Consider the following 26,420-nt stretch of genomic DNA (forward strand, 5'->3'; position numbering starts at 1 on the left):
ATTTAACATGTAATATCTTGTTTGAAAGGTATTGCAGGTAAGTACTTTAGGAACTTTAAATCATAAAAATTGCATGTATACTTTTCAAGTTATTGACAAATAGCTGTTTTAAAAGTGGACACTTAGTGCACTGGGGGAGGTAAGTTTTTGTTAGTTTTACCAGGTAAGTAAGACACTTACAGGGTTCAGTTCTTGGTCCAAGGTAGCCCACCGTTGGGGGTTCAGAGCAACCCCAAAGTCACCACACCAGCAGCTCAGGGCCGGTCAGGTGCAGAGTTCAAAGTGGTGCCCAAAACGCATAGGCTAGAATGGAGAGAAGGGGGTGCCCCGGTTCCGGTCTGCTTGCAGGTAGGTACCCGCGTCTTCGGAGGGCAGACCAGGGGGGTTTTGTAGGGCACCGGGGGGGACACAAGCCCACACAGAAATTTCACCCTCAGCAGCGCGGGGGCGGCCGGGTGCAGTGTAGAAACAAGCGTCGGGTTTGCAATGTTAGTCTATGAGAGATCAACGGATCTCTTCAGCGCTGCAGGCAGGCAAGGGGGGGCTTCCTCGGGGAAACCTCCACTTGGGCAAGGGAGAGGGACTCCTGGGGGTCACTTCTCCAGTGAAAGTCCGGTCCTGGGGGCTGCGGGTGCAGGGTCTTTTCCAGGCGTCGGGACTTAGGTTTCAGAGAGTCGCGGTCAGGGGAAGCCTCGGGATTCCCTCTGCAGGCGGCGCTGTGGGGGCTCAGGGGGGACAGGTTTTGGTACTCCCAGTCGGAGAGTAGTCCGGGGGTCCTCCCTGAGGTGTTGGTTCTCCACCAGCCGAGTCGGGGTCGCCGGGTGCAGTGTTGCAAGTCTCACGCTTCTTGCGGGGAGTTGCAGGGTTCTTTAAAGCTGCTTCTTGAAACAAAGTTGCAGTCTTTTTGGAGCAGGTCCGCTGTCCTCGGGAGTTTCTTGTCGTCGTCGAAGCAGGGCAGTCCTCAGAGGATTCAGAGGTCGCTGGTCCCTTTGGAAGGCGTCGCTGGAGCAGAGTTCTTTGGAAGGCAGGAGACAGGCCGGTGAGTTTCTGGAGCCAAGGCAGTTGTTGTCTTCTGGTCTTCCTCTGCAGGGGTTTTCAGCTAGGCAGTCCTTCTTCTTGTAGTTGCAGGAATCTAATTTTCTAGGGTTCAGGGTAGCCCTTAAATACTAAATTTAAGGGCGTGTTTAGGTCTGGGGGGTTAGTAGCCAATGGCTACTAGCCCTGAGGGTGGGTACACCCTCTTTGTGCCTCCTCCCAAGGGGAGGGGGTCACAATCCTAACCCTATTGGGGGAATCCTCCATCTGCAAGATGGAGGATTTCTAAAAGTTAGTCACTTCAGCTCAGGACACCTTAGGGGCTGTCCTGACTGGCCAGTGACTCCTCCTTGTTGCTTTCTTTGTTCCCTCCAGCCTTGCTGCCAAAAGTGGGGGCCGTGGCCGGAGGGGGCGGGCAACTCCACTAAGCTGGAGTGCCCTGCTGGGCTGTGACAAAGGGGTGAGCCTTTGAGGCTCACCGCCAGGTGTTACAGCTCCTGCCTGGGGGAGGTGTTAGCATCTCCACCCAGTGCAGGCTTTGTTACTGGCCTCAGAGTGACAAAGGCACTCTCCCCATGGGGCCAGCAACATGTCTCTAGTGTGGCAGGCTGCTGGAACTAGTCAGCCTACACAGACAGTCGGTTAAGTTTCAGGGGGCACCTCTAAGGTGCCCTCTGGGGTGTATTGTGCAATAAAATGTACACTGGCATCAGTGTGCATTTATTGTGCTGAGAAGTTTGATACCAAACTTCCCAGTTTTCAGTGTAGCCATTATGGTGCTGTGGAGTTCGTGTTTGACAAACTCCCAGACCATATACTCTTATGGCTACCCTGCACTTACAATGTCTAAGGTTTTGTTTAGACACTGTAGGGGTACCATGCTCATGCACTGGTACCCTCACCTATGGTATAGTGCACCCTGCCTTAGGGCTGTAAGGCCTGCTAGAGGGGTGACTGACCTATACTTGCATAGGCAGTGAGAGGCTGGCATGGCACCCTGAGGGGAGTGCCATGTCGACTTACTCGTTTTGTTCTCACTAGCACACACAAGCTGGCAAGCAGTGTGTCTGTGCTGAGTGAGAGGTCTCCAGGGTGGCATAAGACATGCTGCAGCCCTTAGAGACCTTCCTTGGCATCAGGGCCCTTGGTACTAGAAGTACCAGTTACAAGGGACTTATCTGGATGCCAGGGTCTGCCAATTGTGGATACAAAAGTACAGGTTAGGGAAAGAACACTGGTGCTGGGGCCTGGTTAGCAGGCCTCCGCACACTTTCAATTCTAAACATAGCATCAGCAAAGGCAAAAAGTCAGGGGGCAACCATGCCAAGGAGGCATTTCCTTACACTACCCAACAGACCAGATCTGTTAACACAACACAAACAACAGATCAGGCATCCAAACCCAGCGTCGCTGAATCTAGCAATTTGGCTCCTGAAATCCTGGAATTTGGACACTTAGACCTCACACAAGAGTGTATGGAGGTCATAAAACAAGCTAGAAAACCTTCCACTAGACACTGCTATGCAAATAAATGGAAAAGATTTGTTTGTTACTGCCATAATAATCAAATTCAACCATTGCACACATCTCCAAAAGATGTAGTAGGATATTTACTACATTTGCAAAAATCAAATCTAGCTTTCTCTTCCATAAAGATACATCTCAGCGCAATATCTGCTTACCTGCAGACTACTCATTCAACTTCCCTATTTAGAATACCTGTCATTATGGAACCTCAACATTGTCTTAACAAGGCTCATGGGTCCACCTTTCGAACCCATGCATTCTTGTGAAATGCAATACTTAACGTGGAATGTTGCATTTCTCATTGCCATCACATCTCTAAGAAGAGTGAGTGAGATTCAGGCATTTACCATACAAGAACCATTTATTCAAATACACAAGAATAAGGTAGTTCTAAGAACAAATCCAAAATTCTTACCAAAGGTTATCTCACCGTTCCACTTAAATCAAACAGTAGAATTACCAGTGTTCTTCCCACAGCCAGATTCGGTAGCTGAAAGAGCACTACATACATTAGACATCAAGAGAGCACTAATGTACTACATTGACAGAAGAAAACAAATTAGGAAGACAAAACAACTATTTATTGCCTTTCAAAAACCTCATACAGGAAATCCAATTTCAAAACAAGGCATTGCTAGGTGGATAGTTAAGTGTATTCAAACCTGCTATCTTAAAGCAAAAAGAGAGCTGCCTATTACACCAAAGGCACACTCAACCAGAAAGAAAGGAGCTACCATGGCCTTTCTAGGGAATATTCCAATGAACGAAATATGTAAGGCAGCAACCTGGTCTACGCCTCATACATTTACCAAGCACTACTGTGTAGATGTGTTAACTGCCCAACAAGCCACAGTAGGTCAGGCTGTACTAAGAACATTATTTCAAACTACTTCAACTCCTACAGGCTGAACCATTGCTTTTGGGGAGATAACTGCTTACTAGTCTATGCACAGCATGTGTATCTGCAGCTACACATGCCATCGAACGGAAAATGTCACTTACCCAGTGTACATCTGTTCGTGGCATGAGTCGCTGCAGATTCACATGCGCCCACCCGCCTCCCCGGGAGCCTGTAGCCGTTTAGAAGTAGATCTTAAACAATTGTACATTTGTAAATATGTTACTTTAACCTTTATTATGTACATACGTATTCATTCCATTGCATGGGCGCACTATTACTAATATACACAACTCCTACCTCACCCTCTGCGGGGAAAACAATCTAAGATGGAGTCGACGCCCATGCGCAATGGAACCGAAATGGGAGGAGTCCCTCGGTCTCGTGACTCAAAGACTTCTTCGAAGAAAAACAACTTGTAACACTCCGAGCCCAACACTAGATGGCGGGATATGCATAGCATGTGAATCTGCAGCGTCTCATGCCACGAACAGATGTACACTGGGTAAGTGACATTTTCCATATATATATATATATATATATATATATATATATATATATATATATATATACACACACATACACAAGCAGTAGATGGTCACTCACTTAGCTGATCTTAATGCAGACTGAAAGAAAAAAAAAACGCCTTGCCTCTATCTAATCCGCATGGTGAGCGATATTTGTCTGCTACAGGGTACCACTAGCAAAACACAGTTCCACATAAATATGGATGTCCTGAACTTGAAACAGAAGCAACAACCTGTTGCTTACGAGATTCCACGATAAATAGTCTCTAGTTCAGATTAGTCAGTTAAAGTGGCCGCACAACTATTTGAAGGTTGTGCCTGATAACTTTTGCAAGATGTGGTTTTTCACCTTTTGCTTGCTATAATCTCCAATATTATAAACTCACCCTTTTGATGTACAGTTAAGAACTGGAACCTAAAAACAAATATGCTTGTGTGTAACTTAAACCGAGTAGACCGCATGATTAAGCTTTCATGTGAATATTTTGATGGTTATGGTTACTGTGTCACTTGGACTCTAATGCCAAGTAGGCTGCATCTTTTTAGGGTCTGAGATTTTTACTCCTTAAGTACCTGTTTAACGCTCATACTTGATAATGACATATTCTGTGCTATTATGCAGCATATTTTAGGTCGAGCGCGCAAGCACTTTGACTTTTAGGTATTGTGGGCTTTTAACCACACCCTTCACTTTCATTCGTTCCTGGGCTTGCCTGTCAAAAATCACTTATTGTCACGCTTTGTAGACAGCCCCTGTTGCATGATTGCCGATCTACTTCAGTGTAGGGAGCGTGTGGTTTTTTTTTTTTTTTTTTTTTTCCCTTTTCTTTTCCCTTCGTGCTGCATGGCGCTCACAGCGCGAACCTGATGGTGGTATTGAACGCTGGTCACATTGTTCATAGTTACCTAATCGTAGTCCTCTCTTGCAGCTACTTAAAATACTTGAGATTGGTAAATGTTTTTCGTAAAACAAATCTTCAAAGCGAAAGCGGCTGTCCCAGCACAGCGGGAGAGCCGATACTGCAATATTCACTGCACTCAGGAAACGTGCCCCATAATGCTTTGTGAGGCATTATTTTAACAAAACATTTTTGCTCATAACTCAGCCTGCGGTGGTCCTAAGACAATTGGACCACCACTAGTAAGTTCACCACAACACACTTTCTGTCTACGTCCTCTGTGGGTCCCCACACTAGGTTGTTAGAGACCCCAAAAGAACCCCTCTCACCATTCAGTGTCTTAAGCTTTCTCATGGCTAGAACTTTTGTTTTACAGATGGGAATAGCTTGCGTTTTAATTGCCTTGTTTGTAATATCATTGCTATAGGCCTCCTACCCCTGAAAATGCATAATGCACTACGCCCTCTAGGGGGCTGAATGTATGGTTACTGCATTATTTATTGCAATTTTCTTTGTTATGCCCTATAGTGGCTAACTATATAGTTAAATGACCATGTTTCTTACAAATGATATTTTTATTGCCATATCCTCTATAGCAGTCCTAGGACCACAATGTGCTCTTTCTGTCTAAATCGTTGCTGGGTCCCCACACTGTAATGGGGACTCCAAATAATAACCCCTACCACCATTCATTCCTTTTAAGCCCTTATATGGCTCCAGTTTTACAACTGGGAGAAGTTATGTTTTATCGGCCTGGTATGTAATATTATTGTAATAGGCCTGCTAGCCTTGAGAATGTGCAATGTACTACCCTCTGTAGAGGGTACACATATAGTTACATTGCATTACTTTCTCCCACTCTTCAATGTGGTTATGCTCTCTAAGGGCTGACTGTATGGTCATATGTTTCTTCCGTATGCTATTTTTATTGTGGTAGCCTCTCTGAGCTGTTCTGAGCATTGCAGTCAACATAATATAAGACTCACATCACGAAAACATGCTCCATAATGCTTTGCAGGGCATTGCTATTACAAAACTTTTTTGCTTATAACCCAGCTTGTGGTGCTTCTAGGACAATGGGACCACCACCAAAATTCACTTGTGGTCTACATCATCTCAGTCTCCACACTAGGTTAGCGGGGACCCCAAAATAATAACCCCACCCACCATTCAGTGTCTTTTAAGCTTTCTCATGGCTAGAAATTTTGTTTTACAGTCAGAAGTTTTTGTATTAAAGGCCTTGTTTGTAATATTTCAGAAGGCCCGCTAGCCCTAAAACGCTCTGTAGGGCCTAAGTATATGGTTACATTGCATTACTTTCTCCTGTATGTTTTCATGGGGTTATCCCCGCTTGGGGCTAACCACATGGTTACATGACCATGTTTCTTACACACATTTTTTGTTATGGTGCCCTCTAGGGGCTGTTTTGAGCACTACAGTCTAATGACAAAAGTTTATTTCTGATAAAGGTTTGCATAATTGTATATTAATAATCTCTCCTTATTACAATTATGACCTTGACTCGGGCCAATTTAACATCCTTATTACACTGACTATTCAAATACTCTTTATGTTTGGGTGATCCTTCAGTTTTTCTCCTCTGTAGCTATCTTGTGTCTTTTTCTGGGTAATTGTGTTAGCCAGCAACTCTGATGGCCGGGCGTTGAAAGTGGTTTCCTATTGGAATTAGTATGGCAAATTTAAATTAGGATGCTAAATAGCAACATGGTTGACCAGTTTATGTGGCAACAAAAGTCCAGTTCCGAATTTTAAAATGCCAATAGCACTAACTAAAAATTAGAGTCCTGTTCCATTGCACATGCTTGTCTCAGTATGCAGCAGTGCTCACAGAGCTGTCTATCTCAAAGAACACTGGGTAAACCAGACATGGATAGTCCTATTTAGAATATTCTGGAATTTGTTTGTCCCCTTAAGGTGTTCAGTACTTATCTGTATCTTGGACCCATCTATTCATAAGGAAGGGGTTCATGATTGACTCAGGATACCATATGGTATCCATCCACTCCAATTTGCACAAAAGTCTTAATGATCTGTCAGTTGCTGTTAGCTTCCATTTGTGCATACTTCCCTACGAGAATGTCTATTGATCCATATGTGTGGAATAAGTTTGTGGTGGTGTCAGGTTTTCGCATTTAGTTTTTCAGATGATGCCTCTATTAAGAAGCTGTAGACGTTAATCTTTAAATGCTGTGGAAGCTTATTGTGATTTATTCTATGCCGAGCCTCTTCTGTTCATTTTCAAGTGCTTCAGATGTGTTATGCTAGGCTTTTTTACATAATTGTCAGTATGACTGAACTTCTGTAATGCTCTCTTTCAGTTACAGTGCGTATGCTGTTCCGCCAACCCAACCCTATGCACAGGCCACCCAGGTGAGTGAGTGGCATCTTCTTAAGTGCCTTTGCTAAGCACACTTTCAAATTGTCCTCTATCTGTGTTTACATTTCCTCGGTCACCTTCTTCAGTTTGCAACAAACAGTAACTGAGCATTATGTGGGATTTTAGGGCTAGATAGATCAAGCGATGTAATAAGGTGAGTTTAACAACCGATAAATGTATCTGGATTTGTCTCCTAAATTTGCACACTAATGAAATTTGTGGCCCTGCCTTTATTTTTGTTTATTAATTCTCGCCTTCACCTGTAGAAGTATATTGCCTTTAGGTTTATTTGTTAATATTTGGAATACTGAGTGACCAGAATTGTATCTATAAATGCTTTTAATAGCTAGAAGTAATGCTTGCCTCGGGTCCCACTTACAACCCCAGCCAGTACATAAATTCCTTGATATTGTTCTGCTTAAAGTTAATTTGTGATATACTTGCTTAAAAGTAGCAGTTGTTGAGCCAACCCTTTTGGCACTTTTAAAAATCATAATATGACTTTCCAACGTGTGCTCTTTTGCACAACGACAATACCCTACTTTATCTGTGTGGGGAAAGTGGCCCTTTTTGACATGGTCTCCCCCAAGTTTTGCATGGTATTCAATACATTTTTGATAAAGTGCACTGGGTTTCTGCTATCCAGGTCCCCAGTGCCAGATCTCTTTCCCTAATCTGTACGATTGTTCCCCAATTGGCAATACCTTTGGCACACCTGTAAGTCCATAGTAAGTGGAAATCCAGGTTCCTAGGGCATAGGTATCAAAGATGGCCCCCAAGGGATGTGGCATGTATTGACCCGCCCTCAGGGACCCCTCACCTAGTTTATGCAGACTGCCGTTGCAGGCTACATGTCTTGGTGCAGCTAAAAGTGAATACACAACATGGTGCACAGCATGTGTACCATGTCCTCTAACACTGCATGCAATACAAGTAACCCCTACAGCAGGTCTTCCAGCCCTACGCATGGTGCATTGTATTGCATATCATTAAAGGTGTGCCCTTCAAAACCTACCAACTACTGGTGTGCTGGGCAACTGATCTTTACCAGCCTGCTACCAACAGATATGTTTCTGACCCCCAAGGGAGACAGCCTTGGTGGTTAGGAACTAAGCCTGCTCTGGCAGAGGTGTTACCCCTACCAACAGGACAGCCTGCAAATCTGCATTCCAAGGAAGGGGGGCTTAAAAATCTCTTCCTGCTGGCCCCCTCTACCTCGGCTGCTTCTGGTGACAGAAACCTGATGCCTCAGGACACCTCTGCACCCAGCTGCCCTGGCCCCAGGAGAAGAGGACCAAAGGTGTCCCCACATCACAAGATTTTGAACCCCCTTTGTTGGTTCATCTGGACTGGTCCCTGTTTCTTCCTGTAGCACCTTTCTAACTGGATCGATTTCTGTTGACTTCAGCGGGTCACCCGATGCTGAACTACACCACTGCAACCAGCAGCCCCTGTGCCGCCCCAGGTGGCCTGTTGGTGTGGTCTAGGATCCTGCCCTATATTCACCTTAAGTTTGGAAGATTGGCCCTCTAAGTCGCTGTTGATTACCTGTTTGCCATATGTTTTTCCTCTATGTTGACATGGCAACTTCAGAAAATTGCAGACTTTTCAAAAGTGTAATTTTTATTAAACGTATTTACCTGATCGTATTGATTCTGGTGTCTAAACTTTATATAAAGATACCTGTTATTTTTGAGTCATGCATCATTTGACTGTTTGCCTACTGCTAATGTCGTAAACACGTCTCTGAAAAAAGCCTGCGGTTGCTCGACCACACTACCCTTCCTAGAAGAGCACCTTGGGATTGCTAAAGCAAGCACCTGCCTACTCATAAGGGATCCCTTGGACTCTTTGCATTGTATACCACATTTTGGTATATATAATATAAAAGATCCAGCTTCCTGGTCTCTTTACGTACAAGTTGCTGATTCGAAGTGAGGAAACTGTAATGTGATTGCTTTATGGTGGTCAAAACAGTCTTCAGGATAACACAATCCCCTGCCACGTTGTATGAACAACCTAAGTGAATGCTTATAACTGCTTCCCTCTCCCAGCAGCTATTGGACAGGATGTTTGTGAATGATGCCCAGTGTATTTCTTTTCAAATCTGTACACAGACCTAAACTGACCCATTTTGCTTATTTTGAATACCTTATGTGCCTTTCAGACATGCAGTTTGGTTGTAACTGATGTTTTCTCAAAACTTTACCAGAGCACAAGTCGGCTTCAGTTCCCTGTCCAGAAAACATGTTTTCATTGAAATAGAATTGTTGGCAGCTGTTTAAGTTTGGAATGCATGCATTTAACTATGTTTAGTTTTAAATGTTCAATATGTTCTTGTATCGCCCTTAGCAACAAGCTTATGGACAGCCAGCCTATGGAGCATATGGGCAGCCCACTGATGGAGGTTATGCACAGGCTCAGAATGCTACTGCCAGCTATGGACAGACTGCTGCTTATGCGGCTGCTTATAGCCAACCTCCAACTGGTAAGGAAAAGTGTGTGAGCTAAGATGCTTGTGAAGGACCAGAATATGGTATTTATTAAGATGTGACTGTTTACACAGTGCAGCTCTCAGTAGTCTAGTTTCTCCTGAGGGGGGATCTCCATTGATAGCCATAAACACTGAATAGTCCAGCTGACATGCAAGGACCCCGGAGCTGGGTTTATCTGTCTAATCTCTGATGGAAGGTCTGCTCTAGATGATTGTGCTAATACTTGCTGTTCTCATGAATTTGCATGTTATCCTGCCCATATGCAGATGCACTTTAGCTTTCCAGTAGCCTGCTTAAAAAAAAATGTGTTCCACATTATGGCGCTTAATAAAAGGCTGGCTGTCGGTATTATGAGTGCATGTGATATCTGGTCCAGCCTTTGGCCTTCTGAACTTGCATGTGTTTGTGCTCTTAGTTTTCTCAAGTAAGCCAGGGAGCATCATAAGTTTGTCAGTTTTTGCACTTGCGTGGAACCTCAAAGAGAGTAATGTTATCACAAAAAAGATTAACAAGTGTGCCGCCAGGTTTAGCAGTCTACGGTTACTGTCTGACTCTGCACAATACATTCAAGGTTACATCTAACTGGTTGAAGACGTTTTTTTTTTTTTTTTTTTTTTTTTTTAAAGCCATTTTCTTAGCAGTTTTGTAAGATTCAACATGCTGACGTTTTACATCCAGATTACAAGAGCTGGGGTCTCTCAGAATTCATCTTTATCTGGTTTAAAGCCTTCCTCTGTGCCTTTTCTCCATCACCTCCATCTATTTCTAAAAGCAGATCACCACTCCAAAAAGTTTGATTTTGAGAGTTTCCCCTAGATGTTGATTAACAACTTGTGTTTTCCCGATATGACCCGAAAGCGCTTGTACCTGTATTGCAGTGAGGCTGATATTTAAGTTTGGTCAATGTTTTTTGACATTTCTATCCTTCTGCCAACGATATGAACATTCTTGGAAGCAACATTGGTCAGATTGACGTGGATCTGTTTAAGTTTTGTATTTACCATGATACTGTCACACTTTTTTTTCCCCTTTTGGTAAAATTTTACCTGTTTTCAGATTCTCAGCTAGGTACAATTATATGCAATACATGTAATCAAAGATTTTTTGGAAGAAATTAAAGTTTATCCTCAGTGAGGCACCCATCTACATCTTGGGAGCTAATTGTTGTTCACTAGATCAGTGCTTCAGTTTGAACTTGTGTATAAATCCACTCTCGAACGAAAAATACTACTAATCTAAATCTCCACCAGTCTGTTTTTAAAAGTCTTCAATTACAGTAATTGTTTTAGTTTAACAACTTGTTTCCAGATGGTTAGTGTCCTGCATATTGTTGAAGTGTCCAAGCAAAAGTCATTGCTAACTAAACCTAAAGTCCAGTGAGCCAAAGGAATGGTATCAGTTGTAAGTCAGATAAATGGCTTAAAGATGTACTGGAATTCAACTGCCAAGAGCTAAACTTAAGGCTGCTAGGCTGATCTAGCGAACTATTCGTTTTAATAGTTTATGCCGATAGTCATTTCTCCTTTGCTTTAGTGGATTAAGAAAAAAAAATAATTGCATTTAGAATCACCTCTAAGGATTTGCAGTACTTGTACAGATTTGTAATGTAAAAAAAGTCAAAAACGGCTGGAAAACTAGATGGGCATAGCTTCCATTTGAAAGTTTTACTAAACAGAGTTGCACTTTTTGCGTAACTGCTGCATTGAAGCACATTGAATGATCGGCTGTAATACTGGTAATTGATAATACTTAAGAGAGCCACAAATCCATTTCTCCATCGAGAGCGCTTATTTTATAAAGAGCAGTGAATCCCCCCCCCATCATTTGTGAAATTGCAGATATCAATATTTTGAGAAGGACTATTTAAAGAATTAAAATATTAATGTTGCCTATCTAAATATATTTCCTTTTTTTGGTATTAAACAGTCCAAGCTAAAAGCTTACAGTTTAATACCAAGGGAGGAAGTCTTCCAATGTGTTCCTATTGTAAAGAGAAAATTAAGACATTAGGAGATGAGGCATATATGGGCTGTAGGTGCTTTAAATGATAGGCTGCTGGGTATCCTAGAATGTAGTTACTTGACTGGTTCTCCACCCCCCCCCCGTGTCTAGAGCGAGGATCACAAATCCCCCTCACCCCCCCCCCCTTCCTGTGTTCAGAATTGTTGAGTAAAGCAAAATTCATTGTCTGTTTTATCGCCATATTGCTGTTTCATGTGGAAGCAAGGCTAAGATTTTTTTTTTTTTTTTTTTGCGAGAAAACATCTAAAAAATCCCCCAAAAATAAAAAATGCAAATCCACACAATTTGGAGGTTTTCTTCCTTTGGATTGGTGAATGAAACTGGTGTGGAGGATACCCCCTTTACATATCGCTTAAGTACCTGGAGTTCTTGAACAATGAGGAAAACTGAGGAAACTTAGCTGATGCATGTGGGAGGCTCTTCAAAATGGAGAGAGCGAAAAGACATCAAATAGGTTGTTGACTGACTCCAAGAAGCCCTTGTGTAAAACCCCAGAAGTATAGTGGTATGGAGCGAAGACTCTTTCCAAAGAACCTCACATGTAGAAGGCTAAAGACTGATAATTATAAACTGTCAGAACCAGCCTTGTCTCCGAAAGATAATCAAGACCATCGGGTGGCGATGCCTTCTCAGGGAAAGGAGGATTTGACGTTAAGGAAGGCTTCAGTGCTGATCAGAAAGCCCCTAGCGTTGAAAGGTAGAAGCATCTGAAGGCTGGCATGGAGGTTCTTATGAGACAAAAGCACTTTGAGGACCCCTTGAACTCTCAAATTACTCTTAACCTCAGATGGAGAAGGCACCTGAATAGGGCAAACCAAACTTAATCCATTGTTACTACACTGTCAGGGAGAAGGAGTAAGAGGGATTCCAGTATGAGAAGTGTAGGAAGTTGGCTCTGTATGTGCTATTTCAAAGTAAGGAATAGCATGCACAGAGTCCAAGGGTTCCCCTTAGAGGTAAAATAGTGGTCAAAATAGATAATACTAATGCTCTATCTTGTGGTAGTGTGGTCGAGCAGTAGGCTTATCCAAGGAGTAGTGTTAAGCATTTGTTGTACATACACATAGACAATAAATGAGGTACACACACTCAGAGACAAATCCAGCCAATAGGTTTTGTTATAGAAAAATATCTTTTCTTAGTTTATTTTAAGAACCACAGGTTCAAATTCTACATGTAATATCTCATTCGAAAGGTATTGCAGGTAAGTACTTTAGGAACTTTAAATCATAAAAATTGCATGTATACTTTTCAAGTTATTGACAAATGGCTGTTTTAAAAGTGGACACTTAGTGCAATTTTCACAGTTCCTGGGGGAGGTAAGTTTTTGTTAGTTTTACCAGGTAAGTAAGACACTTACAGGGTTCAGTTCTTGGTCCAAGGTAGCCCACCGTTGGGGGTTCAGAGCAACCCCAAAGTCACCACACCAGCAGCTCAGGGCCGGTCAGGTGCAGAGTTCAAAGTGGTGCCCAAAACACATAGGCTAGAATGGAGAGAAGGGGGTGCCCCGGTTCCGGTCTGCTTGCAGGTAAGTACCCGCGTCTTCGGAGGGCAGACCAGGGGGGTTTTGTAGGGCACCGGGGGGGACACAAGCCCACACAGAAATTTCACCCTCAGCAGCGCGGGGGCGGCCGGGTGCAGTGTAGAAACAAGCGTCGGGTTCGCAATGTTAGTCTATGAGAGATCTCGGGATCTCTTCAGCGCTGCAGGCAGGCAAGGGGGGGGTTCCTCGGGGAAACCTCCACTTGGGCAAGGGAGAGGGACTCCTGGGGGTCACTCCTCCAGTGAAAGTCCGGTCCTTCAGGTCCTGGGGGCTGCGGGTGCAGGGTCTCTCCCAGGCGTCGGGACTTAGGATTCAAAGAGTCGCGGTCAGGGGAAGCCTCGGGATTCCCTCTGCAGGCGGCGCTGTGGGGGCTCAGGGGGGACAGGTTTTGGTACTCACAGTATCAGAGTAGTCCTGGGGTCCCTCCTGAGGTGTTGGATCTCCACCAGCCGAGTCGGGGTCGCCGGGTGCAGTGTTGCAAGTCTCACGCTTCTTGCGGGGAGCTTGCAGGGTTCTTTCAAGGCTGCTAGAAACAAAGTTGCAGCCTTTCTTGGAGCAGGTCCGCTGTCCTCGGGAGTTTCTTGTCTTTTCGAAGCAGGCGCAGTCCTCAGAGGATGTCGAGGTCGCTGGTCCCTTTGGAAGGCGTCGCTGGAGCAGGATCTTTGGAAGGCAGGAGACAGGCCGGTGAGGTTCTGGAGCCAAGGCAGTTGTCGTCTTCTGGTCTTCCTCTGCAGGGGTTTTTCAGCTAGGCAGTCCTTCTTCTTGTAGTTGCAGGAATCTAGTTTTCTAGGGTTCAGGGTAGCCCTTAAATACTAAATTTAAGGGCGTGTTTAGGTCTGGGGGGTTAGTAGCCAATGGCTACTAGCCCTGAGGGTGGGTACACCCTCTTTGTGCCTCCTCCCAAGGGGAGGGGGTCACAATCCTAACCCTATTGGGGGAATCCTCCATCTGCAAGATGGAGGATTTCTAACAGTAAGAGTCACTTCAGCTCAGGACACCTTAGGGGCTGTCCTGACTGGCCAGTGACTCCTCCTTGTTGCTTTCTTTGTTCCCTCCAGCCTTGCCGCCAAAAGTGGGGGCCGTGGCCGGAGGGGGCGGGCAACTCCACTAAGCTGGAGTTCCCTGCTGGGCTGTGACAAAGGGGTGAGCCTTTGAGGCTCACCGCCAGGTGTTACAGCTCCTGCCTGGGGGAGGTGTTAGCATCTCCACCCAGTGCAGGCTTTGTTACTGGCCTCAGAGTGACAAAGGCACTCTCCCCATGGGGCCAGCAACATGTCTCTAGTGTGGCAGGCTGCTGGAACCAGTCAGCCTACACAGATAGTTGGTTAAGTTTCAGGGGGCACCTCTAAGGTGCCCTCTGTGGTGTATTTTACAATAAAATGTACACTGGCATCAGTGTGCATTTATTGTGCTGAGAAGTTTGATACCAAACTTCCCAGTTTTCAGTGTAGCCATTATGGTGCTGTGGAGTTCGTGTAAAACTGACTCCCAGACCATATACTCTTATGGCTACCCTGCACTTACAATGTCTAAGGTTTTGCTTAGACACTGTAGGGGCACAGTGCTCATGCACTGGTACCCTCACCTATGGTATAGTGCACCTTGCCTTAGGGCTGTAAGGCCTGCTAGAGGGGTGTCTTATCTATACTGCATAGGCAGTGAGAGGCTGGCATGGCACCCTGAGGGGAGTGCCATGTCGACTTACTCATTTTGTTCTCACTAGCACACACAGGCTTGTAAGCAGTGTGGCTGTGCTGAGTGAGGGGTCTCTAGGGTGGCATAATGCATGCTGCAGCCCTTAGAGACCTTCCCTGGCATCAGGGCCCTTGGTACCAGAGGTACCAGTTACAAGGGACTTATCTGGATGCCAGGGTGTGCCAATTGTGGGATCAATGGTACATTTTAGGTGAAAGAACACTGGTGCTGGGGCCTGGTTAGCAGGGTCCCAGCACACTTCTCAGTCAAGTCAGCATCAGTATCAGGCAAAAAGTGGGGGGTAACTGCAACAGGGAGCCATTTCTTTACAAGAAGGAATAGGATATGTTGGAGCAGGAGCCTTTCCATTATGTTCGGGCAGTGGCAAGACCTTGACTAAGATTCCCCAAGAAAGGGGCCGACAAATACTTGTCTAATCCATGGCCCTCTAAGTGTCGCATTATACAGCGCCCTGGTGAAAAGGATAGTGGATACTTATGGGGCCCACTTATAGGAGCAGCAGACTACTCCCCCAAGAGAAAAGTATGTTTTTCCATATATTGCCCAGTATACTGACCAGTGATGAGACTCCTTCAGAAAACCAGCCGCTGCCGCCAAAGCGGCCACTCCCAGGGAGGGGAAAAAAGGTGCAGACATCCTGACCAGGCCTACATCAAGGGCGTTGTCATTACTGACTTACTCCCAGACACCATGTTGCTGAAGGGGACTAACTCCCTGCCCGCAAGACCGAGAGTAATAAAAAAATGGTGGGGAATTAAGATAGAGGTCAGCAGACATTCAGTGGTGCATCACCAACCCGAACGTGCTGCTCAATGGGTGGGAACACCAACAGTGGAAGTAGATGGAGGATTTCATGTAGGACCTCTTGGAGGAATGTATTTAAAAAAAGACAGTTGTCAACAAGGGCAAAACTATTGCTAACGTATGCCTCGGTCAGCACTGGATGCAGCTGACATGTCCAACAGACACCTGTGGTCAGATATCACTTCAAGAAGACCAGCTTGACTAAGGGTTTCTGCCTTAAAGGAAAGCATCCAGGCTGCAGTAATCACCATATTCACAGGGGAGCCTGTGGACGATTCTTTGCAGAGAATGAAAAAGGACAGTGACAAAGTAAACTCTCTGAGGCACCCTGCAGTTCATCGTTTAGTTCAGACGCATAATTATGCTGCAGGAAAAATGAACCCAGGAGGTGGAAGCTCGCACCATACCATATCCCTTGGGGTCACCTTCACTCCAGAGGCCATTAGAGTCCATCACCACAGAGGCAGTACCCCAGTGGAATCAGCACCAGGAAACAGGTGACTTTCTAATGGAGACCCCCAGTACAAAAACACCAGTGTAGGTATGTGGGCAGGTAATTGACAGTGCTACACTCCTGAAGGAATCCTTCACTTTCGACAAGTGGATCATAAACATAATCCAGCTTGGGTGTTGAACTCCACTGTTTCGGACCAATTTCTTCTTTACCCCAATGATCAACCTCAGACAGTGGGGAAACTGAGGGGCATAATGTAATCTTGTATACCCTTAATACCCAATGCTAGACTGCTACAGATGAAATAATCTGGTATTTCGGAGGATCTAGTGGTCAGAGATAGGGTACATAAGAAAATACAAAAGTGTAACTCCAATATCATCAGCGTTGGGCAGCTCCCTTATATGCATCCATCTTCTTGTCACCTTTACAAAGGACACTTGAGAAATGTATTAATTTTTTTGGAACTCAAGGCAGTCTGCCAAGACCTGAAACCCTTCCAAACACATGTCCTACAGAGGATAGAATTGACAACTGTATCTAACAATAACTGCATGTTTTCCTTAATAATTAGGAAAAAAAAAAAAACAGGAGACATGATTACACATACTGGCACAGGACATATGGAAATGGGGCCATTCAGAGAAACCAGAATCTACAAGTATACCATTTGCAGCCAGGCCCACACTGATCAGCAGCATGGCTTCTGAAGAGAGATTTTGCTCACCAAAGTCTGCCTTAAAGGGCTATTGAGTTTCTCAGAGGCGAAAACACAACAAAGAAGTGCTATACCACCAAACAAAACAGGTACTCTGTACTGATGTCCCAGCAAATAACCTGGGAAGAGCTGGAATCGGGACATTACCATTGTGCAGTACCTCACTTGCCTCCTGGATATGGGACTCTCCCACACGTCACAGTACACCCGCCAGCTACAATGGCATACACCAGTGTCATCAGGGATAGATATTTTCTTCCAGAGGGAGCTGAGAGGATAGCGCCACCAAGGCCAACCCCCACACCAATGTGGAACTGGCTCCTTATCTGATTTCAACCAGGCACTATAGAAGCCTTTGTTGAAAAGTGCCTGCTCTGGTGACCAGGCTGCTACTCCAATACAATACTTTTCAACTGTCACATTAACGTTGATGTTTGAGTGCCTTTTTGATAATTTGTGGGCCTTGAGCACAGAACATGATTTGCAGTTGTTGGGCTCTGTGTTTTCCATGCTTCCTCCGGGGTTCTAGAACATTCTGAGAAAAGTACCTTTAGCATAATGATTATATTTCATGGTTTTCTGAAACTCCTACCATTATGTGTTTAACGTTTTCCTATAGGTTTACCTACCTTGTTGGAAAGTGACTTGACAAACTTTTGATGTCTCAAATGAACTTAAAGCATGTTCCCAGATTTTAAGGGGCAAGCTTTCTTTAGATTTCTCTAAGCCATGCTTTGAGAATAAGGCAGCCCTCTGGATTTACGTTCGGAGACTCTCACTCAAGTGGTAAATATCTATCTAGTCTTCAAACTTTGTAATGCGCACACCACCCTCATGGAACATCTGAACCTCCCAAAATGACTTTTTGTCCTTTAGCGACAGCTCTCTATTCAAACATATACATAAACATTTGTATCACTTTTGAAAATGCAAATACATGATTGTGTATGTGCTATGGAGCATCCCGGTCTCAACAAGGTGTAAATGTAACGCAGAGTGGTATTTTATCAGAAATTGGAGGAAGGACTTTAGGGCGTATCTTAAGCCCTACGGCATACACTTGACACCTCCCAACCGTGAGAGGTGACAAAAGATTTGACTAATGACTCATTAAAGCTATTTGTTCCTCAAAAAAACACAGCACTCTTTCAGTGTGATGCTGCTTTTCTCGGTTCATGGTGCCCCCCGAGATTAGTTCAACCCACCCACCCCCCAAGTTTGAAGGCCTCTGGTTTAGTTGCTCTCTAATTAGGGCAGTCGTGAAGAGAAGACTCGTTTGTCTACATGTAGCGCTGGATTTAAATAGGGCACGTTCTGACTGTCTTCAAGTTCCGGTTGCTTTCTTGACAAACTTATTGCAAATGTTTCGTGTATAAAAAATTCGTTTGTGGGGGCTAAACTTTTGTGTAAATTGTTTATTTACCAGTTTTGAAGAGCAGCTTTGCAGGGCAAACCCTCTGCTTCAAAAACTCTTAACGAATTGGCCATATTGGGTCTTCCCTTGATTCGATACTTGGAGGCAATAAGGTTTGTTTAACTTTATTTGGTGTGGTTTTTTTTTCTTCTTTTTTTTCTTTTCTTCTACCCTGCAGCATTAGTAGTCTTTGCATAGAAGGACTATCCAGTCGTTAGCTTATTAGATTTTTCAGCCTGGCAAAAAGGGCGCAACTCTCCTTTTTCTTATGTTATTAATTAACTGTTTATACATGGCACCCAAAGAACTGTTGCATGGACATCTTGTTTCAAGTTGGCTGCCGTTGTCTTTTAAATGTGCATGCCTTTTTGACTTAAACACATTTTTCTGCTTCCAACTCTGAAATGAATGCTGTTTTACCTTTATGCAGCTATACATACTTTTGGTATTCTCCTGGCTTTGTACAACCTCCGTTTTTCTGTCATCATGGTTACAATGCCTGTAGGAAGTTGGCTCTGTATGTGCTATTTCAAAGTAAGGAATAGCATGCACAGAGTCCAAGGGTTCCCCTTAGAGGTAAAATAGTGGTAAAAATAGATAATACTAATGCTCTATTTTGTGGTAGTGTGGTCGAGCAGTAGGCTTATCCAAGGAGTAGTGTTAAGCATTTGTTGTACATACACATAGACAATAAATGAGGTACACACACTCAGAGACAAATCCAGCCAATAGGTTTTTATATAGAAAAATATCTTTTCTTAGTTTATTTTAAGAACCACAGGTTCAAAGTCTACATGTAATAGCTCATTCGAAAGGTATTGCAGGTAAGTACTTTAGGAACTTCAAATCATCAAAATTGCATGTATACTTTTCAAGTTATTGACAAATAGCTGTTTCAAAAGTGGACACTTAGTGCAATTTTCACAGTTCCTGGGGGAGGTAAGTTTTTGTTAGTTTTACCAGGTAAGTAGGACACTTACAGGGTTCAGTTCTTGGTCCAAGGTAGCCCACCGTTGGGGGTTCAGAGCAACCCCAAAGTCACCACACCAGCAGCTCAGGGCCGGTCAGGTGCAGAGTTCAAAGTGGTGCCCAAAACACATAGGCTAGAATGGAGAGAAGGGGGTGCCCCGGTTCCGGTCTGCTTGCAGGTAAGTACCCGCGTCTTCGGAGGGCAGACCAGAGGGGTTTTGTAGGGCACCGGGGGGGACACAAGTCCACACAGAAATTTCACCCTCAGCAGCGCGGGGGCGGCCGGGGGCAGTGTAGAAACAAGCGTCGGGTTTTCAATGTTAGTCTATGAGAGATCTCGGGATCTCTTCAGCGCTGCAGGCAGGCAAGGGGGGGATTCCTCGGGGAAACCTCCACTTGGGCAAGGGAGAGGGACTCCTGGGGGTCACTTCTCCAGTGAAAGTCCGGTCCTTCAGGTCCTGGGGGCTGCGGGTGCAGGGTCTCTCCCAGGCGTCGGGACTTTAGGTTCAAAGAGTCGCGGTCAGGGGAAGCCTCGGGATTCCCTCTGCAGGCGGCGCTGTGGGGGCTCAGGGGGGACAGGTTTTGGTACTCACAGTATCAGAGTAGTCCTGGGGTCCCTCCTGAGGTGTTGGATCGCCACCAGCCGAGTCGGGGTCGCCGGGTGCAGTGTTGCAAGTCTCACGCTTCTTGCGGGGAGCTTGCAGGGTTCTTTAAAGCTGCTGGAAACAAAGTTGCAGCTTTTCTTGGAGCAGGTCCGCTGTCCTCGGGAGTTTCTTGTCTTTTCGAAGCAGGGGCAGTCCTCAGAGGATGTCGAGGTCGCTGGTCCCTTTGGAAGGCGTCGCTGGAGCAGGATCTTTGGAAGGCAGGAGACAGGCCGGTGAGTTTCTGGAGCCAAGGCAGTTGTCGTCTTCTGGTCTTCCTCTGCAGGGGTTTTCAGCTAGGCAGTCCTTCTTCTTGTAGTTGCAGGAATCTGATTTTCTAGGGTTCAGGGTAGCCCTTAAATACGAAATTTAAGGGCGTGTTTAGGTCTGGGGGGTTAGTAGCCAATGGCTACTAGCCCTGAGGGTGGGTACACCCTCTTTGTGCCTCCTCCCAAGGGGAGGGGGTCACAATCCTAACCCTATTGGGGGAATCCTCCATCTGCAAGATGGAGGATTTCTAAAAGTCAGAGTCACCTCAGCTCAGGACACCTTAGGGGCTGTCCTGACTGACCAGTGACTCCTCCTTGTTGCTTTCTTTGTTCCCTCCAGCCTTGCCGCCAAAAGTGGGGGCCGTGGCCGGAGGGGGCGGGCAACTCCACTAAGCTGGAGTGTCCTGCTGGGCTGTGACAAAGGGGTGAGCCTTTGAGGCTCACCGCCAGGTGTTACAGCTCCTGCCTGGGGGAGGTGTTAGCATCTCCACCCAGTGCAGGCTTTGTTACTGGCCTCAGAGTGACAAAGGCACTCTCCCCATGGGGCCAGCAACATGTCTCTGGTGTGGCAGGCTGCTGGAACTAGTCAGCCTACACAGACAGTCGGTTAAGTTTCAGGGGGCACCTCTAAGGTGCCCTCTGTGGTGTATTTTACAATAAAATGTACACTGGCATCAGTGTGCATTTATTGTGCTGAGAAGTTTGACACCAAACTTCCCAGTTTTCAGTGTAGCCATTATGGTGCTGTGGAGTTCGTGTTTGACAAACTCCCAGACCATATACTCTTATGGCTACCCTGCACTTACAATGTCTAAGGTTTTGTTTAGACACTGTAGGGGTACCATGCTCATGCACTGGTACCCTCACCTATGGTATAGTGCACCCTGCCTTAGGGCTGTAAGGCCTGCTAGAGGGGTGTCTTATCTATACTGCATAGGCAGTGAGAGGCTGGCATGGCACCCTGAGGGGAGTGCCATGTCGACTTACTCATTTTGTTCTCACTAGCACACACAGGCTTGTAAGCAGTGTGGCTGTGCTGAGTGAGGGGTCTCTAGGGTGGCATAATGCATGCTGCAGCCCTTAGAGACCTTCCCTGGCATCAGGGCCCTTGGTACCAGAGGTACCAGTTACAAGGGACTTATCTGGATGCCAGGGTGTGCCAATTGTGGGATCAATGGTACATTTTAGGTGAAAGAACACTGGTGCTGGGGCCTGGTTAGCAGGGTCCCAGCACACTTCTCAGTCAAGTCAGCATCAGTATCAGGCAAAAAGTGGGGGGTAACTGCAACAGGGAGCCATTTCTTTACACAAGCCCCCCCCAGCCCACAGGCCAGGAGACTCAGCCAACGCTGGAAGAGTCTTCCTAGTCTGTCAGGCGAGGAAGAGTAGAGGAAATGGCTGGTTTGTTGCAGGGCCTACTCTGCCTTACATCCTCCTGTTCAGGTCATTCCCTCTGGGGAACTGACCCACTTCCACAGTGATAGGACCTAGTCTGAACTGCCTCTTGTCTGTGCTTTGTATGTCTTTACCCATTCTCTTTATTTTGAGGTCAGAGGTATCCACCTCTGCTAATCTTATCTTAGCCAGGGTCACCCCTAGCTTACCCAAAGAGGTTACCCAGAGCTGGAGTAACCCCACCATGACCAACAGGGTCAGGGGGCCTAACTTGTTATTTGGCATGGGGTCAGACCACCATGCCAAGGATAGTGCAGCCATAAAGGCTAACACCCAGCAGAGGCCACTGACAGCTGTCAGTGCCCAGAACCACACCTTTAGCTCTTCACCTACAAGGGAAGGGGCTAAGTTACAGGCTTCTTTGGGTTCAGGGTGCCTGTCTGCTGTATTAGAGTGGGGGGTTACCACATCTTGTAGTAAACACCCTTCTTCCACTCTTTCTTCTGTTAGCTGAGGGGCCACCCACTCAGGCTTAACAGTTGCCTGACTAGCCAGGACTTCTTGTGGGTCAGGTTGGACTTTATCAGAGCCATTTTTGGAGTTCCCCCCTACTGGAGCAGAATCTCCTTGGCTTGCTGGAACCTTGGCTAAAGGTTGTCCACCTTTCCTACTCTGTTTCCTTTTCTTTTTCTTCTGGGGCCTACTTGCATTTACTGCAGAGGCAGGCACTCCAGAATCCTTGGGAGAGGACTGGCCCTGGACCAGTTCTTCTCTTAGGCTCTGACTAACCTCTGGGTAGTCATTTCCAAGGAGACAATCAAGGGGGAGGTCTGTACTGACTACCACCCTTCTCCAGCTAAAAGTTCCACCCACTTCTATGGGCACAAGAGCCACAGGCCTATTAGTGACCCTGTCTGGGCTAACTCTTACTCTGGCCATCTCACCTGGGATGTACTGGTTTGAGAGCACCAGCCTGTCATGCACAATAGTGTGACTGGCACAAGTGTCTCTCAGGGCAGTGGTTGGGATTCCATTCACCAGTAGGTGGTGGAAGTGTCTACTTCCCTCTGGAATCTCCAACTCACCTGTTGGGCCCTGTTTCCAGTTGAAGGCTATGAAGACCTCCTCATCTGAGGAGTCATCTCCCATGGCTACACTGGTTACCCCTGGAATTTTGTTCTGGGGTTTGTTTTTGGGACAAGAAGTGTCCTTGGTGTGGTGCCCAGACTGTTTACAGTTGTGGCACCATGCCTTAGTGGCATCCCAGTTCTTACCCTGGTACCCACCTTTGTTTTGGGTTGTGTCTTGGGGCCCACCCACCTGTTCTGGTTTTTGGGGGCCTACAGAGGACTCTTTTTCTTTGTTTCTAGTGTCACCCACTTTTTCCTGGGGAGTTTGTGTAACCCCTTTCTTTTGGTCACCCCCAGTGGAAGTTTTGGTTACCCTAGTCTTGACCCAGTGGTCTGCCTTCTTTCCCAATTCTTGGGGAGAAATTGGACCTAGGTCTACCAGATACTGATGCAACTTTTCATTGAAGCAGTTACTTAAAATGTGTTCTTTCATAAACAAATTATAAAGCCCAACATAGTCACACACTTCATTTCCAGTTAACCAACCATCTAGTGTTTTTACTGAGTAGTCTACAAAATCAACCCAGGTCTGGCTCGAGGATTTTTGAGCCCCCCTGAATCTAATTCTATACTCCTCAGTGGAGAATCCAAAGCCCTCAATCAGGGTACCCTTCATGAGGTCATAAGATTCTGCATCTTTTCCAGAGAGTGTGAGGAGTCTATCCCTACACTTTCCAGTGAACATTTCCCAAAGGAGAGCACCCCAGTGAGATCTGTTTACTTTTCTGGTTACACAAGCCCTCTCAAAAGCTGTGAACCATTTGGTGATGTCATCACCATCTTCATATTTTGTTACAATCCCTTTGGGGATTTTTAGGATGTCAGGAGAATCTCTGACCCTATTTAAGTTGCTGCCACCATCGATGGGACCTAGGCCCATCTCTTGTCTTTCCCTCTCTATGGCTAGGATCTGTCTTTCCAAAGCCAATCTTTTGGCCATCCTGGCTAACTGGATGTCCTCTTCACTGGGGCTATCCTCAGTGATTTCAGAGGTGTTGGTCTCTCCTGTGAGGGAACCAGCATCTCTGACTATTATTTTTGGAGTCAGGGTTTGAGGGACCCTGTTCTCCTTAGATAGGACTGGTAGGGGGGAATTGTCCTCCAAGTCACTATCCTCTTCCTCTGAGTTGCCACCCTCAGAGGGGTTGGCCTTTTCAAACTCTGCCAAAAGCTCCTGGAGCTGTATTTTGGTAGGTTTGGGGCCCATTGTTATTTTCTTTATTTTACAGAGTGACCTTAGCTCCCTCATCTTAAGATGGAGGTAAGGTGTGGTGTCGAGTTCCACCACAGTCACATCTGTGCTAGACATTTTGCTTCTAAAAGTTGGAATACTTTTTAAGAATCTACAACTGGTTCTAGAATCTAATTCAAACTTTTACAAACTTTTAAACTCTAAAAGAAATGCTAAACAGGGACTTAACACACAAGGCCCTAGCAGGACTTTTAAGAATTTAGAAAACTTTTCAAATTGCAAAAATCAATTTCTAATGACAATTTTGGAATTTGTCGTGTGATCAGGTATTGGCTGAGTAGTCCAGCAAATGCAAAGTCTTGTACCCCACCGCTGATCCACCAATGTAGGAAGTTGGCTCTGTATGTGCTATTTCAAAGTAAGGAATAGCATGCACAGAGTCCAAGGGTTCCCCTTAGAGGTAAAATAGTGGTAAAAATAGATAATACTAATGCTCTATTTTGTGGTAGTGTGGTCGAGCAGTAGGCTTATCCAAGGAGTAGTGTTAAGCATTTGTTGTACATACACATAGACAATAAATGAGGTACACACACTCAGAGACAAATCCAGCCAATAGGTTTTTATATAGAAAAATATATTTTCTTAGTTTATTTTAAGAACCACAGGTTCAAAGTCTACATGTAATAGCTCATTCGAAAGGTATTGCAGGTAAGTACTTTAGGAACTTCAAATCATCAAAATTGCATGTATACTTTTCAAGTTATTGACAAATAGCTGTTTCAAAAGTGGACACTTAGTGCAATTTTCACAGTTCCTGGGGGAGGTAAGTTTTTGTTAGTTTTACCAGGTAAGTAGGACACTTACAGGGTTCAGTTCTTGGTCCAAGGTAGCCCACCGTTGGGGGTTCAGAGCAACCCCAAAGTCACCACACCAGCAGCTCAGGGCCGGTCAGGTGCAGAGTTCAAAGTGGTGCCCAAAACACATAGGCTAGAATGGAGAGAAGGGGGTGCCCCGGTTCCGGTCTGCTTGCAGGTAAGTACCCGCGTCTTCGGAGGGCAGACCAGAGGGGTTTTGTAGGGCACCGGGGGGGACACAAGTCCACACAGAAATTTCACCCTCAGCAGCGCGGGGGCGGCCGGGGGCAGTGTAGAAACAAGCGTCGGGTTTTCAATGTTAGTCTATGAGAGATCTCGGGATCTCTTCAGCGCTGCAGGCAGGCAAGGGGGGGATTCCTCGGGGAAACCTCCACTTGGGCAAGGGAGAGGGACTCCTGGGGGTCACTTCTCCAGTGAAAGTCCGGTCCTTCAGGTCCTGGGGGCTGCGGGTGCAGGGTCTCTCCCAGGCGTCGGGACTTTAGGTTCAAAGAGTCGCGGTCAGGGGAAGCCTCGGGATTCCCTCTGCAGGCGGCGCTGTGGGGGCTCAGGGGGGACAGGTTTTGGTACTCACAGTATCAGAGTAGTCCTGGGGTCCCTCCTGAGGTGTTGGATCGCCACCAGCCGAGTCGGGGTCGCCGGGTGCAGTGTTGCAAGTCTCACGCTTCTTGCGGGGAGCTTGCAGGGTTCTTTAAAGCTGCTGGAAACAAAGTTGCAGCTTTTCTTGGAGCAGGTCCGCTGTCCTCGGGAGTTTCTTGTCTTTTCGAAGCAGGGGCAGTCCTCAGAGGATGTCGAGGTCGCTGGTCCCTTTGGAAGGCGTCGCTGGAGCAGGATCTTTGGAAGGCAGGAGACAGGCCGGTGAGTTTCTGGAGCCAAGGCAGTTGTCGTCTTCTGGTCTTCCTCTGCAGGGGTTTTCAGCTAGGCAGTCCTTCTTCTTGTAGTTGCAGGAATCTGATTTTCTAGGGTTCAGGGTAGCCCTTAAATACGAAATTTAAGGGCGTGTTTAGGTCTGGGGGGTTAGTAGCCAATGGCTACTAGCCCTGAGGGTGGGTACACCCTCTTTGTGCCTCCTCCCAAGGGGAGGGGGTCACAATCCTAACCCTATTGGGGGAATCCTCCATCTGCAAGATGGAGGATTTCTAAAAGTCAGAGTCACCTCAGCTCAGGACACCTTAGGGGCTGTCCTGACTGACCAGTGACTCCTCCTTGTTGCTTTCTTTGTTCCCTCCAGCCTTGCCGCCAAAAGTGGGGGCCGTGGCCGGAGGGGGCGGGCAACTCCACTAAGCTGGAGTGTCCTGCTGGGCTGTGACAAAGGGGTGAGCCTTTGAGGCTCACCGCCAGGTGTTACAGCTCCTGCCTGGGGGAGGTGTTAGCATCTCCACCCAGTGCAGGCTTTGTTACTGGCCTCAGAGTGACAAAGGCACTCTCCCCATGGGGCCAGCAACATGTCTCTGGTGTGGCAGGCTGCTGGAACTAGTCAGCCTACACAGACAGTCGGTTAA

General features: G+C 46.1%; 1 protein-coding gene across 2 annotated transcripts in view; it reads left to right on the plus strand.

The window, feature by feature from the left end:
- The window catches only part of EWSR1 (EWS RNA binding protein 1), a 376,243-nt gene that overhangs the window by 58,029 nt on the left and 291,794 nt on the right, over positions 1-26,420 (plus strand). For both annotated transcript variants that reach the window (XM_069214565.1, XM_069214566.1), the window contains exons 3-4: positions 7,226-7,277; positions 9,637-9,772. In XM_069214565.1, coding sequence (XP_069070666.1) covers positions 7,226-7,277; positions 9,637-9,772 — 188 coding nt within the window. The remainder of the gene's footprint in view (positions 1-7,225; positions 7,278-9,636; positions 9,773-26,420) is intronic.

Source organism: Pleurodeles waltl, chromosome 11, assembly GCF_031143425.1.
Source record: "Pleurodeles waltl isolate 20211129_DDA chromosome 11, aPleWal1.hap1.20221129, whole genome shotgun sequence".
NCBI lineage: Eukaryota > Metazoa > Chordata > Amphibia > Caudata > Salamandridae > Pleurodeles > Pleurodeles waltl.